The sequence below is a fragment of the Pseudorca crassidens genome, chromosome 3, assembly GCF_039906515.1.
Source record: "Pseudorca crassidens isolate mPseCra1 chromosome 3, mPseCra1.hap1, whole genome shotgun sequence".
Lineage (NCBI taxonomy): Eukaryota > Metazoa > Chordata > Mammalia > Artiodactyla > Delphinidae > Pseudorca > Pseudorca crassidens.
Window position 1 is genome coordinate 12,600,892 of NC_090298.1, and position 20,027 is coordinate 12,620,918.

General features: G+C 42.6%; 1 protein-coding gene across 6 annotated transcripts in view; it reads left to right on the forward strand.

Annotated features, from left to right (window-relative positions):
• Positions 1–20,027, forward strand: part of TRIO (trio Rho guanine nucleotide exchange factor) — a 369,954-nt gene that overhangs the window by 240,582 nt on the left and 109,345 nt on the right. For all 6 annotated transcript variants that reach the window (XM_067730390.1, XM_067730392.1, XM_067730389.1 and 3 more), the window contains 4 exons: positions 84–233; positions 3,738–3,852; positions 6,386–6,501; positions 9,790–9,912. In XM_067730390.1, coding sequence (XP_067586491.1) covers positions 84–233; positions 3,738–3,852; positions 6,386–6,501; positions 9,790–9,912 — 504 coding nt within the window. The remainder of the gene's footprint in view (positions 1–83; positions 234–3,737; positions 3,853–6,385; positions 6,502–9,789; positions 9,913–20,027) is intronic.

Below are 20,027 nucleotides of genomic sequence, written 5' to 3' on the forward strand. Positions count from 1 at the left end.
GGCGGTCCCGGCCCTCGGGCCGGCACTCGTCATCCCATGGGTGCCGAGTGGTCCCTCTGAGCCCGGATTCTCTCCTGCCGCAGGTCTGCAGTGTCCTCGAGAGCCTGGAGCAGGAGTACAAGAGAGAGGAGGACTGGTGTGGGGGGGCCGACAAGCTGGGCCCCAACTCCGAGACGGACCACGTCACCCCGATGATCAGCAAGCACCTTGAGCAGAAGGAAGCGTTCCTGAAGGTACGGAGCCGGCCTTCCGGGTGTGGTGCCTCAGTGACGGGGTTCGCAGCCCCCCCGAGGGTCCACCTGAGCCGGTGGGGCGTCCGGACCGTCAGTCCCGCAGCTGCGGCCACTCCTGCGGCCCCGCCTGCCTCGCAGCGCCCCTGCCCTGGAGAGAGATCGCGGTGACCCTGCCTCGGCCATAAGTCAGCTGATCGGAGATCTTAAACTCTTGTTTCAGTTGTCATTTGTGCTCTCCTTCTAGTTTCCACAGACAGACAGCTAGATAGAAAGCTGTGTGCATAAAGATCGGGTGGAAGTCACAATACCAAGTGATCCTGAACAGACACGCAGAGAGATTGATTTGGGGGAACAAAAATGCCTAGAGCTTAAAATAATCTTCCTTTGGAAATTCAGCCTCTTGAGGAATAAAGACTGTCTCAGAACACGTGTGAGCCCAGTGTAGAGTGGACACAAAGCAGGAACACCCCTTGTGGTTCACAGGACCAGTTACTAATACTGTACTTATTCAGGAAGTGTTTGCTGCAAGAGAAATTTAATCCCATTCAAGGCCTGGCTGAAAGTTTTAACTCTGAGAAGCTTTAAATGAGGCACTTATCAAGCCTGCTTTGTCATTTGTATATATAGTCCATACCTGAGTTACTGGTGTGCTTTGCAACAATTAAATTTTAAAAAGTGGTCAAAATGTTTAGATACATTGACTTTGAATGTTTCCACGTTACATTCTTTCACTTGTGAAAAAGTTCTCCTGAGGTTCTGCTGGTGGCCACTCAGACCTATGAAAACTAGGTGTGGTGTTTACTTTCCATGTTACTTGGTTTAGTTTTCCTCCTTGCTCCAGCATCCTGACCTCTCTGACACCATTTCCTGTCACATTTAATCATTTCTGTTTCTGTTTCATTTCTGAAGGTGATCCTCTGAGCTGACAGAGAGTTATTGTTTAGTCTGGGAGGACAAATTGTAACTCTTTGAAAATTCTTACCTGGTAACTTATTATGAGCTTCCACCACAGAGATTTTCTTTTTAAGCAAATCAAGGTGGGAAAACAGTTGGAGCTGCCCAGGGTCATTAGTTGTAACTATTCCAAACAGGACCTGAAAGCCCCACCCCTGCTTGTCCGTGCTGTTTAAGTTTAGGAAAGGTCCACCACTACTGGGATGTTTTGAGGTGGAATCGTTACAATTGCCTCTCTTTCGCTGGAATCCATTTAGTATAAAACAAAATTACATACTACTTAGTTAATATAATTAAGAAAGATATTTAGGTAAAATTACAAAACAAAAATAATCACAGACCTGGTCAGAGTCTTTCATTCAACTAGGATTATGTCTTTGGTGTGTTGGATATCTTTAAACTTATTATGGAAGTTTAAAAATGCTTATGGAAATTAAGAGAAAGGATAATGAACCCCCATGTACTTCTCACCCAGCTTCAATAATTACCAACATATGGGCATATGCCCACCTTAACTGGATTATTTTAAATTCTAGATATTACACCATTTTATTTATAAAGACCTCTGTGTATCTAAGCATTAAATTCTGCCTTTCTAAAACCATCCTTCAACCACAATACCATTATTGGACCTCAAAAATTAACAGTAACTCTTATTTTATATAAAATCCAATGGTGTTCACATTTCTCTGATTGTCCCATAAATGTGTTTTTATACGTGGTCTTGATCAAAATCCAAACAAGACCATGCATTGATTTGACTGGTATGTGTCTTAAGTCTCTTTCAGTCTAAATCCCACCCTCCCTTTTATTAGCATTTGTTAATTGAAGAAATAAGTTATTCATACTGTGGAATTTCCCTCATTCTGGATTTGGTAATTGCATCCTGTGGAGTCATTTAGCACCATCCCGGATGCTCTACATTTCTGTTAGTTGTGTTGAGGGCCTTGACCCGGTTCAGGTTTAAGTGAGTGTGTGGGGTACACTTAGGGTACCTGATGGGTGGTGTTGTGTACTTGCAACGGCATTGCTCCAGGACACACACAGGTCTGCTTCTCTGGCTGTCTCTGTGATATGAGGGCTTTTCAGTGCTTCAGATGTCGTAAGTCCACGTCATCCATTGTGTACTTCCCCATCAGCCTTTCACCCACTGGGTTTTGTAGCAGTGGTGATATTGTTTCATTAGGAGTTGCAAAATGGTGGCATTCTATCATTCTTTCTGCCTTGATTAGCTGCAGTTATTCCCTCCTCAGCTATTTGGTTATGCTAAAATAGAGTTTGTCCAAAAAAAGGGTGGGGGGGAGGCAAATGCTTGATTCCTTCCCTTTGTTTATGATTTTCAGAATAATGATCTGCTGCCCTAGCAACCTCTGCATATGATTAATTTGTTCTTTCAGTATCATCGTGGATTTTAACATTTGGTGTGTTTCAATCAGTTACAGTCATTTATCTTTCTATATTCAACTTGTCCCACTAGTGGGAGCCCCTTCAAGTCAGGTTGGCTCAGATGTCCTTTTGATGTAACCCTAGCAGTCTTTACGGCTTCCTTGCTGTTTGGAATGACAACTTATTTCGGTCTTATCATTAGAGACTCATGATGTATTTTTCTCTTAATTTAAAAAAAAAAAGGTGTTGCAGCTCCATTTACTGAAAAGGCCTAGGAACGATGCCCAGCCCAATGATAACGAGCATCCCTAGTGCCCACATTGTGGGCTTTCAGTGCCATTTACCACAAGAAGGAGACCGAGCTCCTTAAAAAAAAGATTGATTCCAGATCTGGGCTAGGAAATGTGCAAGATATTTCCAATTCTATTACAATTAAGGGATTTTTTTCCTGAACCATTTTGATTTCATATTTATATCTCTTTTCTCTTAAATAAAACTTTTTTAAATACATGAATGAAATTACTTATTCAGTTTGCAAACATGGAATATCAGTTTTCTATTACCACAATAACAAACCACCCCACAATTCAATGGCTTAAACCAAGGGTTAGCAAGCTAAGCCCTGAGGGCTAAATCTGGCCACTCCCATTTATCAGTCGAGGCCACTTTCATCTACAATGGGCAGGTTGAGTAGTTGCAACAGAGAGATGGAGCCCACATGACTCGGAGAGCTGAAGATATTTACTGTCTGCCCTTTATAGACATCCCGGTGCAGCTTAGCCAGGTCCTCTGACTCAGGGTTTCTCCCAAGACTGTGATCAAGTTGTTGGTCAGGGATGTGGTCACCTCAAGGCTCGACTGGGGAAGGGCTTTACTTCCTCTTGGGCTGCAGGCCACGGGGTCACCCTCAGTGTCTGGCCACCTGGACCTTACCATGGTGCAGCTCTCAACATAGCAGCTGGGTTCAGCAGAGCAAGGGCTCCAAGACAGAGATTTTTTTTTAAGTTGAAATAGGATTTAGCCTATGTATTCTCCAGACACAGATTGGCCAGATGAATGCTTTAGGTTAAGACCTGTGTTAGAGCCACGTGATGTCATCCATATACACTGAAGATGCATGTCTGTATGAGTCACATGAACACGTTGCTCTGCATTATTTCTTAGGCTTGCACGCTTGCTAGGAGGAATGCAGATGTCTTCCTGAAATACCTGCACAGGAACAGCGTGAACATGCCTGGAATGGTGACACATATCAAAGCCCCTGAACAACAAGTGAAAAGTGAGTACACCTAGGAGTCAGCTGACAGATGAGCTTGACAAGACGTGTTCTAAAATCTTGGTCCAGGGCTTCATTTGGAATGTCCTTTTCATATCATTAAAGTTCTCCTAAGTTATCTTATTTTAATAATAAAATATTAAACAGATATATAGCTTGATAATTTATCGAATAAAGTTGAAGAATATAAACAGGGAGAAAATGCAGCACGCTCAGGATATTTATTGGCATCGACTGTTTTGTTAAAAGTAAGTGAAAATATAAATCGGGAAAAAATGAAAGCCAGAATCATCTACAGGCCAAATACTTTTAAAAGTTTAAATCACAAAAATTATATACCCATTTCATTGCCATAATGTATCAGTTTTATATACTTAAAGCATTATTAATAAAAGCAAATTGCCAAAGAATGTTATATAGATAGATGGGTATCATTTGAGTTTAAAAATGTACAAAACCGTACACAAACACACACACACACGCACGCACGCACGCATAGAAAAAGACCTGGGAACAATTACACTAAAGTGTAAGTAGGGTTGTCATGGGTGGAGGTTAAGGGTACTGATGATTTTTACGCTGTAGAATTCTGATTGAATATTTTGCAGTGAAAATGCATCCAGGTGATACATCATTTTAAACTTAATCATATATTGTTTTACAAGTTTAATTGAAATGACATGGAAGTGGGTCCTCAGAAAATGAGGAGAATTGTTGAAAACAGTCTCGGTATTCAGGCCCTGTTCTATCAGCTTTAATCCTCACCTGAGCTTCAGTCCTGCCCCAGGCAGAGGCTACGGAAATAAGAGACTAGAAAAGACTTACGCTCGTTTTCCTTTCATTTAAGTGGTAGCTTATTTTATGACAGGCTTCAAATTTCAGTGCTAATTTGCTTCACTAAACTAGTTCACTTTTCAGTCGAGCAAAGGTAATGTAACAGGACCAACCAGTGAGCTGGCGGGTACATGCTGCCTGCAGGCTCCTGTTTCTCACAAAGTACTCAGCCTATGAGGAACTCGGTAAATATTTGTGGAGAGGTTATTATTTTTAAAGTTTTCCAATAAAGTTATATTCCAGGTACCACTTATTTGATTTGCAATTTCAGTCAGGGAATCTGTTTCTGAAGTTTTTTTATCTGTTTACTTTGTAAACTTCTAGAGTAAAAACAGACTCAGTGTAAAGAATGTTTAAAGTGTACAAATGTATATAAATTACCTAAATTCCTTTGCCAGTGGTAACCACTGTGAAGACCTTTTTGTGCTTCCTTCTATGCACATAAATGGAAATATGCAGAGATACAAACGTGTAGCTTCAACTCACCCATCTGGCTTTCTCATTTTTTTTTTGAAGTGGGACTATATTCCCCTGCAATTTTCTTCTTACGCTCAGTAATAATTTCATTCTATATCAGAATTTGGAGATCTGCTCTGTTACTTTTAACATCCAGTATGGCGACTTTGTAATTGATTTAATCTGACCCCTAATCAATGGGCTCATACATTGCTGCCAGTTTTTCCGAACAGTACCTCAGTGTGTGTGCATCTGTGTACAAATTGTGTCGAGAGCTTGTGCCAGCACCGTATCTGAAAGATAAATTCCTGGTTCAAGGGTGCGCACCACTCAGTGTCGTTACCTGTCACCAGGTGACCTCTGCAGGGGTTGTGCTCCATTTTCCTCCCCCAATAGTACAGGCACACAGGTTTCCTCTGTCCCTTCTAGCCCTGGACAGCGTAATCCTTGCCAGGGAATGGTGTAAACTGGTCTCATTGTTTGAGTGAGACGAAACGTTTCTGTATTTTTAGTGGCCATATTTCATTTCGTGTAATCGTGACCTCCATGTTTATATGCTTTGCGCGCTTTGCTAACAGATTATTCATATTTTCCTGTTGACTATTAAGTAAGTTAGATCCACCTTCTATGTTGCCAATAGTTTTTCCTGGCTTTTTACTTGTGTCATATTTTTATGGCGGTTGTTATTTGGTTATGAGATTTTTAATTCTCTTGTAATCCGATTGCTGTTTTAACTTTTCCTTTCTAGCTTCATGCTTCTCAACTTCATTTCCTTCCCTCTCCTAAGGGTTTATGTTTTTGGTTTTGTTTTTAAAGCCCCCATCGTTTTCTTCTAGTACTCCACTGTTTCATCTGACATCTTTTGATGTATACTAAATTCCTTCCGCAGGAAGGTTCTCATGGTCTTGCACAAAACATCTAATACTGGTGTTTTTCCAGCCATTGTCAGATTGCCCCAGCAGGTGACTCAGTAGCTATCCCACTGACCCAGCCGACCTGAGGGATTAGAGGCCAACTCGAGGGTCGGGTGATGTCAGTCGTAAGTGTAAACTGGAGTAGGAGAACGAGAAGGGGTCTGGACAGGCGTGTCAAGGAGCCAGGCAGGCAGGCCGTGCGGCTCAGCGACTATACTCTGGCTCACCACGGCCTTTGCATTAAAATGTCTTTAAATAAGAATGAATGGGATTTTGTGGGTGTTGTGCTTGATGGCCAGCGCCAACATGTGGCTTTCTCTTCATTCTCTCAGATATCTTGAATGAACTCTTCCAGCGGGAGAACAGGGTGTTGCATTACTGGACCATGAGGAAGCGGCGGCTGGACCAGTGCCAGCAGTACGTGGTCTTTGAGCGAAGCGCCAAGCAGGTCAGCCATCACACATCCCTCCCGGCGCCCTCCTCCCCGCGCCCAGGCCTCCGTCGTTAGACGGGCAGCTTCTGACGTGGCAGCCGATGGAAAACCACTGCCTGACCATCAAAACAGCCTTGCCTTTTACTTGACCGTGTGTTGCCAGAAAACCCCCCAGCCTCGTAAAAGTGTGTTACTCGGTGATTTTGGCCTCAGCGGGTGTGCCATTCAGCTCTGTCGAGCTGCCGTCACCCCACAGTTAAGACAGCGAAGTGCGCGCAGTCGTGGTCATGATTTAAGTCACTGTTAAGATAATACGGTGGGCAGTTTTCCATGTTGGCGTCCTTATATCTTCAAGACAAAATTGTGTTCTTCGGATAAACTGAGCTAAAATTAAGTAAGAAATGTGGCAGAATTTCTCAGAATTCAGTATACTCAAAAAAAGGTCACACATTTGGCTAAGGCAGGGACCTCAAGAGGGTACGTTTACAGTGTCCCCCTCCCCTCCCCCGCCTGCCGGAAGTCATTCTGGGATCGATGGCCAGTCGTGGAGATCATTTTAGGGTAAAGTCTGTCTGACTGTAACTCAGACAGGAAGATGCCTGTCACTTCTCTCTGGCCTTAACAGTAGCCTAGGAATCCGTGCCCCTTAGTCCAGAATTCGGAGGGTCAGGAGGGAGCGGGAGGGAGAAGGCTTGTTCTCAGAAGCCCCCGCGAGTCGCCTCACATGCACCACGTCCCCAGGGCCTCCTCAGGGCTGCCGGTCCCTGGTGTCCGCGTGTGACCTGCTCTGTCTTCTGGATCCACCTGGAAACCTGACACGTGCCTGATGCAGCGTAGGCATTCGATAAAATCCGTTTAGCTCAAGAGAGATCACATTTTCCTCAGCACAGGTTTCTCACTTGGGGAACATATTTTGTTTAATTTGGTAAATGTCAGTCTCTCACTGGGCAGCCTGCTGCCCAGAGCAGCTCGGTGTCCCAGGGCGTGAGCAGGAGTTCCTGGTCCCTGAACCTGGCACCCTGACCCGACCTCTCCCTTGTCTTTCCCAGATGCAGTTACCACGTTCCCAGCAGGGGTGGCAAGCGGTAGTATTTTTTAATGTTTAAATTCCATTTTCTTAACATTTTATTTAAGGATAATCTAACCGTATTTCAGATTTATGGGGGCCTGATTTTATTTCTAATTAGAGACTATTTCATAATCTTTTCTCACGTCTTTGTTTATCTCTCTGTTGAAAGACAAGGAGTCATTCAGCTACAGAGAACAAAATTGTAAATAATGCCCTTGACAGAGAAGAATAATGGAATACGCTGTTGCTTTTTCCTAAAGCCAGTTCGCATGCCAAAAATAAAATCATTCAGTTTCTGCCGTTACAGATGATGGCCCGTCACCCCACGGCCCTGTAGGGTTGGCTTCTGTGCTGTACGATAACAATCCCACACTAAATACCGAGTTATGGGTGGGCTGTGGCAGGTGACTTGCAGCCCCTGCTCTGCTTTGGGCACCTCCTGCCTCGGGGCTGCTCCTCCCGGGCTGTCTGTGCCCCCTCTCCCTTACCTCTGCCTCTGAAAGTTGGCTTTCAGTTCAGGGCTTGTTCTTGTTTCTCTTTCCTCTCTCCTTAGCTCTCACTGTTGGTGTCTCCCAGCCCTGACCTCCATTTCTGGTCTCCAGATGTAGAAACCCCAGCTCCCTCCTTGCGTCTCTCCACTTTGGCCTTAACCAAAGCAGAAGTGGACCCGGGACTCCCCGTCTGCCGTGTCCCCGCCCTCATCTTACCTGATTCCCGCCTTTCCCTCATCTTCCCAGCTTCACCCCTTCATCGGGGCCTGATGCAGCACATCTGCCCTCTCCTCCGCCCCCAGAGCCATCACGGGTACCAGCCTAGCCATGTCTCATATGAACCCCCTGGACCGGTTTGCCAACCGGTGTTGCTTTTCTCTCGCTCACTCTCCACTGCAGTCCCTTTTCCATGTGGCAGCCCCATTCACTTCCAGACCAAAGTCCAAAGGCCTGCGGCCTCCGAGGGCCCCCTGTCGCCCTCCAGCCTCACCTCCAGCCTCCCCCTGTGCAGGGCCCCTTTCCTCCTGAGCCCATCCCTTCTCAGCCTGCGGGTCCCTCATGGTCACAAGGGCAGGGCCCAAGCCTCCCCCACCCCAGCGCCCCCCTCAGCACCTGCCTGCATAGAGGGCGCTTGGGCACGATTCGCTGTGTGAACGGAGGAAGTAGGGACCTTTGAATAAATTGACCCAAATGGCTTTCTGCCTTGATGCACTGTCAGTGGCAGCATTGTTTCAGAGGTGGGATAGCCATGCTTGTGCAAAACGAAAGTAAATTCCCAGCCAGGAAGCTGCATGGTAAGTAATCTGGGTCGTGGTTTCCTTTTCATTTTTTTCTTCTAAAATGCCATAAATGCTGTGAAGTATCTAATAGAGACGGTGATGTTTCTGTTCCAAGACCAGCAAGTCACAGCGGACGACTAAGATACTGCGAAGGGCAGATATGAAAGCTTCCATGTTTTTATGTTTCTTTTCCATAGTGTTGCTTTTTCAGATGTTTATGTTTAAGTAAGATTTCACTTCAGATCTATGCACATAGAAGGAAAAAATGGCTTCCATCTAAAACCATGAAAGAATAGGAGTCAGAATGTGTCCTTCTGTTGCAGTCTGGACCTTGCCGGCCCCCTTCTTCCCAGGTGGGGTCATCTCTCTCCTACATCTGGGAGGTTAAGCCACTTCTGCCAGCATCTCCCCAGAGCATCTTTATGCATAATGACGCTCTGTAGGAGCCCCCAGAAGGCCAGTGAAGTGGGTGCACACCTCAGGACTCACTGAAGGCAGGAATAGGAAGAAACGGCTAACATTGTACATTTGAAAGCTGGGAATTTGCATCTGCTTTCTTTTCCTGTTTTAAGTTAGATCACCCCAGGAAGGCTGTCAAGTCCCTGTGACGCGAATGTCTCGGAGTTCAGCAATGCGAGGGTCTCAGACTTCCCGTTCCCCACACTTTCTCAGTATTCTTGAGGGAGGCTATTCACTGGACTCTTATGGCCCTTTAGGTTCATGCTTATAAGAAACTCCTGAGCTTGTTATCATTGATGCCTAAGTGACATGATTACAGTTTTCTAGAATGTCAACTTTTAATTTTGGAATTAAGATACATGTTTCAGAAGCTCATCTCTCTTTGAGGGAGTGTTTCTTGATGCGCCTGGGAGTGTGACTTTGCGTTTAAATGAGATACTGAGGTATTGGGACCTGCTTCACTGACGTTGAGCCGTGAACCTGTTTCCATTCCTTCCGTCTCTAGGCTTTGGAGTGGATCCATGACAGCGGGGAGTTCTACCTTTCCACACACACCTCCACAGGGTCGAGTATCCAGCACACCCAGGAGCTGCTGAAGGAGCACGAGGACTTCCAGATCACGGCAAAGGTGAGCTTGCATTGGCTCAGTGCCTGCGTGCCTCCTGCATGTTTCCAGGAAAACCTCAAACAGGATACTTTGTGTAAAAGAGATCTTTCCTAAAAATTTCATTGAAGAAATACCTTATGCAATGGGAGGAACGGGGTGAGCCAGATGGACTGTTAGACCCTACTTTAGTGGTAATTCTAAGGCCTTTCACACTGTCCTCATTTGTCCCTTTGTTTCTCTGTTTCCTTTTTGTGCCTCTGATTTCTGGAAATGCCTCCCACCTCCTTCCTTTATTTTTTCTTTCTTCTTTGTCCTTTTCGTTCTTCTCTTATTTTCATTCGGTTTTCCAAGTATTTTCTGAGTACTTGCTATTTTTATGGAACGCTGGTGTTCCCAGCTTGACTTAGACGGATCCTGTGCGTGTTTCCTTTCCTTGTCTTGAACAGTGAAAACTGCTGCAGTAGCATCATGCCCAGTCGTCCAGTCACGAAGCTGTCCGGGTTTTATGGTTGGCAGAGTTTATGTCAGTGGCTGTTCATAGGCTTATAAAACTGGAGGCATTTTCACTTTTCTGCTGAATTAAATACATCTTTATGGCATATGCAGTACATGTGACTGTGAATTTTTAAGCAGATGTGTAAGAATTCACACACTGACATGAATGTTTTCTCAATTAAAATATTTGCAGGGGCTAATTCCTTCTTTTACCTCAAAACAATTTTGAGGCTTCTAGGCTTCCCTTCTCAACCTGTGGTGTTCTTGTTTTTTGTTTTGCAAAGTTTTGAATATACATGCTATGTACTGTTTTCAGGACACCTCTGTTTTTGATGATAGAGTTAAGGTTTTAGAAAAAATTGGAAATTAATTCACATTTAAGAGTAGAAAATAAATGATGAAGCTGCATAATAATTTTTGGGTAAAAAGAAGTGTTCCTGAGGAGACACCTTCAAGATAGTGGAGGAGTAAGACGTGGAGATCACCGTCCTCCCCACAGATACATCAAAAGTACATCTACATGTGGAACAACTCCAACAGAACACCTACTGAACGCTGGCAGAAGACCTCAGACTTCCCAAAAGGCAAGAAACTCCCCACGTACCTGGCTGTGTGGCTGACAGGGTCTTGATGCTCTGGGTGGGTGTCAGACCTGAGCCTCTGAGGTGGGAGAGCTGAGTTCAGGACATTGGTCCACCAGAGACCTCCCGGCCCCACGTAACATCATTCGGCAAGAGCATTCCCAGAGATCTCCGTCTCAACACTAAGACCCAGCTCCACTCAACAACCAGCAAGCTCCAGTGCTGGACACCCCATGCCAAACAACTAGCAAGACAGGAACACAACCCCACCCATTAGCAGAGTGGCTGCCTAAAATCATAAGTTCAAAGACACCCCAAAACACACCGCCGGATGTGGTCATGCCCACCAGAAAGACAAGATCCACCCTTATCCACCAGAACACAGGCACCAGTCCCCTCCACGAGGAAGCCTAGACAACCCACTGAACCAACCTTAGCCACTGGGGGCAGACACCAAAAACAACGGGAACTACGAACCTGCAGCCTGCAAAAAGGAGACCCCAAACACAGTAAGTTAAGCAAAATGAGAAGACAGAGAAATAAGCAGCAGATGAAGGAGCAAGGTAAAAACCCACCGGACCAAACAAATGAAGAGGAAATAGGCAGTCTACCTGAAAAAGAATTCAGAGTAATGATAGAAAAGATGGTCCAAAATCTTGGAAATAGAATGGAGAACATACAAGAAACGTTTAACAAGGACCTAAAAGAACGAGAGAGCAAACAAACAATGATGAACAACACAATAAATGAAATTAAAAATTCTCTAGAAGGAATCAGTAGCAGAATAACTGAGGCAAAAGAACAGATAAGTGACCTGGAAGATACAATAGTTGAAATAACTACCACAGAGCAGAATAAAGAAAAAAGAATGAAAAGAATTGAGGACAGTCTCAGAGACTTCTGGGACAACATTAAATGCACCAGCGTTCGAATTATAGGGGTCCCAGAAGAAGAAGAGAAAAAGAAAGGGTGTGAGAAAATATTTGAAGGGATTATAGTTGAAAACTTCCCTAATACGGGAAAGGAAATAGTCCAGGAAGCACAAAGTCCCATACAGGATAAATCCAAGGAGAAACATGCCAAGACACCTGTTAATCAAACTATCAAAAATTAAATGCAAAGAAAAAATATTAAAAGCAGCAAAGGAGAATCAGCAAATAACATACAAGGGAATCCCCATAAGGTTAACAGCTGATTTTTCAGCAGAAACTGCAAGCCAGAAGGGAGTGGCAGGACATATTTAAAGTGATGAAAGGGAAAAACCTACAACCAAGATTACTCTACCCAGCAAGGATCTCATTCAGATTTGACTGAGAAATTAAAACCTTTACAGACAAACAAAAGCTAAGAGAATTCATCACCCCAAACCACCTTTACAACAAATGCTAAAGGAGCTTCTCTAGGCAGGAAACATGAGAAGGAAAAGACCTACAATAAGAACCCCCAAACAATTAAGAAAATGGTAATAAGAACATACATATCAATAATTACCTTAAATGTAAATGGATTAAATGCTCCAACCAAAAGACACAGAATGTCTGAATGGATACAGAAACAACACCCATATATATCATGTCTACAAGAGACCCATTTCAGACCTAGCAACACATACAGACTGAAAGTGAGGGAATGGAAAAAGATATTCCATGCAAATGGAAATCAAAAGAAAGCTGGAGTAGCAATTCTCATATCAGACCCAATAGGCTTTAAAATAAAGACTATTAGAAGAGACAAAGAAGGACACTGCATAATGATCAAGGGATCAATCCAAGAAGATGATATAACAATTGTAAATATTTATGTACCCAAACATAGGAGCACCTCAATACATAAGGCAAATGCTAACAGACATAAAAGGGAAAATCGACAGTAACACAGTAATAGTAGTGGACTTTAACGCCCACTTTCACCAATGGAGAGATCAACCAAAATGAAAATAAATAAGGAAACACAAGCTTTAAGTGATACATTAAACAAGATGGACTTAATTGATATTTATAGGACATTCCATCCAAAAACAACAAAATACACTTTCTTCACAAGTGCTCATGGAACATTCTCCAGGATAGATCATATCTTGGGTCACAAATCACGCCTTGGTAATTTTAAGAAAATTGAAATCATATCAGTTATCTTTTCTGACCACAACACTATGAGACTAGATATCAATTACAGGAAGAAAACTGTAAAAATTACAAACACATGGAGGCTAAACAATATGCTACTAAATAACTAAGAGATCACTGAAGAAATCAGAGAGGAAATCAAAAAATACCTGGAAACATATAACAATGAAAACACAACGACCGAAAACCTATGGGATGCAGCAAAAGCAGTTCTAAGGGAAGTTTATAGCAATACAACCCTACCTTAAGAAACAGAAAACATCTCAAATAAACAACCTAACCTCACACCTAAAGCAATTAAGAGAGAAGAACAAAAAAAACCCAAAGTTAGCAGAAGGAAAGAAATCATAAAGATGAAATCAGAAATAAATGAAAAAGGAATGAAGGAAACAGTAGCAAAGATCAATAAATCTAAAAGCTGGTTCTTTGAGAAGATAAACAAAATTGATTAGGCAGACTCAAATCAATAGAATTAGAAATGAAAAAGGAGAGGTAACAACTGACGCTGCAGAAATACAAAAGATCATGAGAGATTACTACAAGCAACTGTATGCCAATAAAATGGACAGCCTGGAAGAAATGGACAAATTCTTAGAAATGCACAACCTGCCAAGACTGAACCAGGAAGAAATAGAAAATATGAACAGACCAATCACAAGCACTGAAATTGAAACTGATTAAAAATCTTCCAGCAAACAAAAGCCCAGGACCAGATGACTTCACAGGTGAATTCTGTCAAACATTTAGAGAAGAGCTAACACCTATCCTTCTCAAACTCTTCCAAAATATAGCAGAGGGAGGAACACTCCCAAACTCATTCTACCACCATGACCACCATCACCCTGATACCAAAACCAGACAAAGGTGTTACAAAAAAAGAAAACTGCGGGCCAATATCACTGATGAACAGAGATGCAAAAATCCTCAACAAAATACTAGCAAACAGAATCCAACAGCACATTAAAAGGATCATACACCATGATCAAGTGGGGTTTATCCCAGGAATGCAAGGATTCTTCAGTATACACAAATGAATCAATGTGATACACCATATTAACAAATTGAAGGAGAAAAACCATATGATCAACGCAAGAGATGCAGAGAAAGCTTTCGACAAAATTCAACACCGATTTATGATGAAAACTCTCCAGAAAGTAGGCATAGCAGGAACATACCTCAACATAATAAAGGCCATATGTGACAAACCCACAGCCAGCATCGTTTTCAATGGTGAAAAACTGAAACCATTTCCCGTAAGATGAGAGACAAGACAAGGTTGCCCACTTTCACCACTATTATTCGACATAGTTTTGGAAGTTTTAGCCACAGCAATCAGAGAAGAAGAAGAAATAAAAGGAATCCAAACTGGAAAAGAAGAAGTAAAACTGTCACTGTTTGCAGATGGCATGATACTATACATGGAGAATCCTGAAGATGCCACCAGAAAACTACTAGAACTCATCAATGAATTTGGTAAGGTTGCAGGATACAAAATTAATGCACAGAAATCTCTGGCATTTCTATACAGTAATGATGAAAAATCGGAAAGAGAAATTAAGGAAACGCTCCCATTTACCATTGCAACAAAAAGAATAAAATACCTAGGAATAAACTTACCTAAGGAGACAAAAGACCTGTATGCAGAAAATTGTAAGACACTGATGAAAGAAATTACAATGATACAAACGTGGAGAGATATATCATGTTCTTGGATTGGAAGAATCAACATTGTGGAAATGACTCTACTACCCAAAGCAATCTACAGATTCAGTGCAATCCCTATCAAACTACCAATGGCATTTTTCACAGAACTAGAACAAAAGATATCACAGTTTGTATGGAAACACAAAAGACCCCGAATAGCCAAATCAATCTTGAGAAAGAAAAACGGAGCTGGAGCAATCAGGTTCCCTGACTTCAGACTATACTACAAAGGTACAGTAATCAAGACAGCGTGGTACTGGCACAGAAACAGAAATATAGATCAGTGGTACAGGATAGAAAGCCCAGAGATAAACCCATGCATATACGGTCACCTTATCTTTGATAAATTAGGCAAGAATATACAGTGGAGAAAAGACAGCCTCTTCAGTAAGTGGTACTGGGCAAACTGGACAGCTACATGTAAAGGAATGAAATTAGAACACTCCCCAACACCCTACACAAAAATAAACTCCAAATGGATTAAAGACCTAAATTTAAGGCCAGACACTATAAAACTCTTGGAGGAAAACAGGCAGAACACTATGACATAAATCACAGCAAGATCCTTTTTGACCCACCTCCTGGAGAAATGGATATAAAACCAAAAATAAACAAATGGGACCTAATGAAACTTAAAAGCTTTTGCATAGCAAAGAAAACCATAAGACGAAAAGACAACCCTCAGAATGGGAGAAAATATTTGTAAACGAAGCAATGGACAAAGGATTAATCTCCAAAATATACAAGCAGTTCATGCAGCTCAATATCAAAAAAACAAACAACCCAATCCAAAAATGGGCAGAAGACCTAAGTAGACATTTCTCCAAAGAAGATATACAGATTGCCAACAAACGCATGAAAGGATGCTCAACGTCACTAATCACTAGAGAAATGCAAATCAAAACTACAATGAGGTAACCTCACACCTGTCAGAATGGCCATCATCAAAAAATCTACAAACAATAAATGCTGGAGAAGGTTTGGAGAAAAGGGAACCCTCTTGCACCGTTGGTGGGAATGTAAATTGATACGGCCACTATGGAGAACAGTATGGAGGTTCCTTAAAAAACTAAAAATAGACCTACCATATGACCCAGCAATCTCACTACTGGGCATATACCCTGAGAAAACTATAATTCAAAAAGAGTCATGTACCACAGTGTTCATTGTAGCTCTATTTACAGTAGCCAGGACATGGAAACAACCTAAGTGTCCATCGACAGATGAATGGATAAAGAAGATGTGGCACATAAATACAATGGAATATTACTCAGCCATAAAAAGAAACGAAATTGAGTTATTTGTAGTGAGGTGGATGGACCTAGCGTCTGTCATACAGAGTGAAGTAAGTCAGAAAGAGAAAAACAAATACCGTATGCTAACACATATATATGGAATCTAAAAAACAAACAAACAAAAAATGGTCATGAAGAACCTAGGGGCAAGACGGGAATAAAGACGCAGACCTACTAGAGAATGGACTTGAGGATACGGGGAGGGAGAAGGGTAAGCTGGGACAAAGTGAGAGAGTGGCATGGACATATATACACTACCAAATGTAAAATAGATAGCTAGTGGGAAGCAGCCGCATAGCACAGGGAGATCAGCTCGGTGCTTTGTGACCACCTAGAGGGGTGGGATAGGGAGGGTTGGGAGGGAGACGCAAGAGGGAGGAGATATGGGTATATATGTGTATGTACCGCTGGTTCACTTTGTTTTATAGCAGAAACTAACACAACAATGTAAAGCAATTATCCTCCAATAAAGATGTTAAAAGAAATAAAATAAAAGGTTATATTGAAAAAAAAACAACAAAGAAAGAAGTGGTGTATATGTACTACTATATTTAAAAAGGATAACCAACAAGGACCTACTGTATAGCACAGGGAACTCTGCTCAGTGTTATGTGGCAGCCTGAATGGGAGGGGAGTCTGGGGCGAATGGACTCATGTGTATATATGGCTGAGTTGCTTTGCTGTGCACCTGAAACTATCACAGCACTGTTAATTGGCTATACTCCAATATAAAATTAAAACTTAAAAAAAAAAAGAAAAAGTGTTCCTAAAAAAAAAAAATGTTCCTATAAAGTAAAAAGATTGAATTTCTTGTGTGGCCCTTAACTTGGCTTTGAAAACATATCCATGGGGAATTTTTAAATCGTTTAGAGTGACAACAGCTACTTTGTATTATGTTTATTTTTCCTTTTTGATACATTCTGTAACACCTTCTGAGTCCTGCTGTTCTTTCTTCCCGGGGCTCTCTTCTCAGCTCCCCTCCATCCCAAGCTGGAAGTGTACCTTTTCCATTCAGGCTCTCGGTGCCGGGCTGTGGGGACCCCTGCTCTCTGTTCTGGAGGACACACAGTGTAGCGGGGCTCAGTGGGGAGGCCTGGCAGCAGGAGCTTTTGCGTAGGGCGAGCCACACCCAGAGGGGCCGTGAGCGCTCCGAGGGGACCCCCGCCCGCTCGGTTAAGGGGAGCTGACCTGTCGTACCTCTGCAGGTAAGGATCGTATCTTTTCCTTCCTCTAGCTGCAGTACATGTTTGACTGAATAATTCTTATTTTTTGTTAATAATTGGATAATAAATACAGTTATTGTGTGCCTTATATGACTTATATTTGTTTCATTGAATGTCCTTTGGTTATAGATAGTAAGAAAATGCCTAAGATACACTCAGGTAGATTTAAGCTTTGCTCATTTGCGCTGACTTAAATTTCCATGGATGCTGCACTCTGCAAGCCATGCGTACAGCCAGACAGCTGTTCACTGCCCAGCTCCGGGGGATGCCATGCCACGCCACGCACACAGGTTGTGGTGGCAATGTTGTCATCTAGAGCTGAGTAGCGTGGCAGCTTTGTGCCACCAGTGGAGTGCATACAAAGGGATTTTTCCATTATTTCTAGTTTGCCCTTTTCCTCAGACTTGGGTTGTGGTTTTGGGAAGAATGAGCAGTAACAGGCATATTTTTGCCTGTATTTTATTTTAAAAATAAGCATCTGAAATCAAAGGTGACATCTGATCTTTCTATTTCCCAAACAGAGCTGTTTCTTTTGTTGGGTATATACTGAATTAGTTTTGCTAAGAGGAACTGATAGGTTTTGAAAAGAGCACCTCTCAGGTTTTTTTCTTAGCATTTTTTCCTTGGTTTCTGGCTCCTTTTCTTTTAATCAGAAAACGTCTGCCCTGGTGCTTGGCGACATCGTTCAGTTTTTCGTGTTGAAATGATGCTCTTGCTAGCCTTCTGTCCCTCTGTCTTAGCATCTTCTAAGAAGTCATTTTTCTCTTGTTACGTAGAAAATCCTTCGTTCTGACATGACATCTTCCAGTTCAGTAGTTACATAATTAGTATTGTAACATTTTTAGGGTTCATGGAAATGAAACCTCTCCTCACTCTCTGATTATGACTCAGCTTGATTCCTTTGCAACTCAAGGCAGTAATTTCTCAGAATGCTTTTAAGCACCACCGGCATCCAGGCCATGGGTGTTTCCTTAAAAGCAGATTTCTGTCCTCACCAGGCACGTACTGACTTGGACTCTCTGGGAGCAAGGCTTGAAAAGGAGCATTTCTAACAAGCTCACCAGGTGGTTTTTATGCACACTCAAGTTTGAAACCCACTGCCTTACTAAGACCTTCACAACTTTGTCCCCCATGCCAAGTGCCTTACTTTGCTAGAAAGTGTCTGAGACCATTGAATATGTATCCTTTCTGGGTTTCTGATTACCTGAGAACATGATGAGTAAAGCTCTCGTGAGCATGTGGACTTCAGCCTTCGGTCTGCCTTTATTTTTCTCCAGTCCCTTGATTATGCCTAAAGGTGAGGTTGTTGAGATTATATTTGTACTCTTCAAAAATGAAAATCTGCTTTCATAACAATCTCTTATACAAACAAGGAGGCAACTGTGTCCTGATAGTGAAGGATAAGCAAGAGTTGTTAAATGAAAATGCTAGGTGCCGCGCACTGCTTATCATAGGCATTTATGCAAAAAAGGGAAGGGAGAAAAATACACATATACATACACGCACTTGCTTGTATATAATAAAACATCTCCGGAGTGGTACACAAGAAGCTGATACAGGTAACAGGTGAATGTGAAGTGAGAAGGCTTTTCACTTCGTGTCCTTTTGTACCTTTTGAATTTTGAATTCTGTGAATGCATTTTAAAAATACCAGTTAAGGGGCTTCCCTGGTGGCGCAGTGGTTGAGAGTCTGCCTGCTGATGCAGGGGACACGGGTTCGTGCCCCGGTCCGGGAAGGTCCCACATGCTGCGGAACGGCTGGGCCTGTGAGCCATGGCCGCTGAGCCTGCGCGTCCGGAGCCTGTGCTCCGCGATGGGAGAGGCCACAAGGGTGAGAGGCCCGCGTACCGCAAAAAAATAAATAAATAAAAATACCAGTTAAAAATACACCGTTATAAAGGTTCATGGATTAGCAGGTTCATCCTACTTAATTTTGATCGCACCATTCATTCACTCAATTGTTTATTGGCCTCTACAATATACCAGGAACCACTCATTGGTGCAGAGCTCATGGATTGCACGTTCTAGTTAGAGAAACGAGCAATAACATGATAAATGAGTAAATATATATATACACACATGTTAAATAAGAGAAAAAGCCACGGGGGAGGGGACGGTTGCCATCTTTGATAGAGAGGCTTCGGCAGGTCTCCTCAAGAAGCCTTTGACTATCTGATGAGCATTTTTGTTTAAATGAAGTTTGCAAAGGGAAGATTTGTAGATCTACCAGCCTTTGCCTATAGGAAACCTTTTGTTCTGTATCTAATTTCATAGACTCAACCTGTCGGCGTCACATGCTTGCAGCTAGGTCTGTTTTGTGATGTGTTTTTGACATATATGAAAATCTTCCTTTAGTTTCTTGGTGGCTTTTGTTTTCTGTTTTAATGTAGGTAAGATGCATTATCTTTTTTATCTTCACTTCTATGTCCCCACTGCTTAAAGCATGAAATAACTTTCTTAACCCCTTAAAGATTAAGGGGCCCTTGGACAACACGGGGTTGAGCTGTGTGGGTCCACTTATACTCAGAGTTTTGTCAACAAATACGTACTATAGTACTGCCTGGTCCCATTGAAGCCTCGGATGTGGACTTCATGGGGGCGGGGTGAGAAGTGAGGCGCAGGGGTCAGCACCCCAACCCCTGAGTTGTTCAAGGGTCAGCTGTTTGCAGTGCCCTCCACTGATGTCATTCATGACAGTGGAAAAGAAATGCT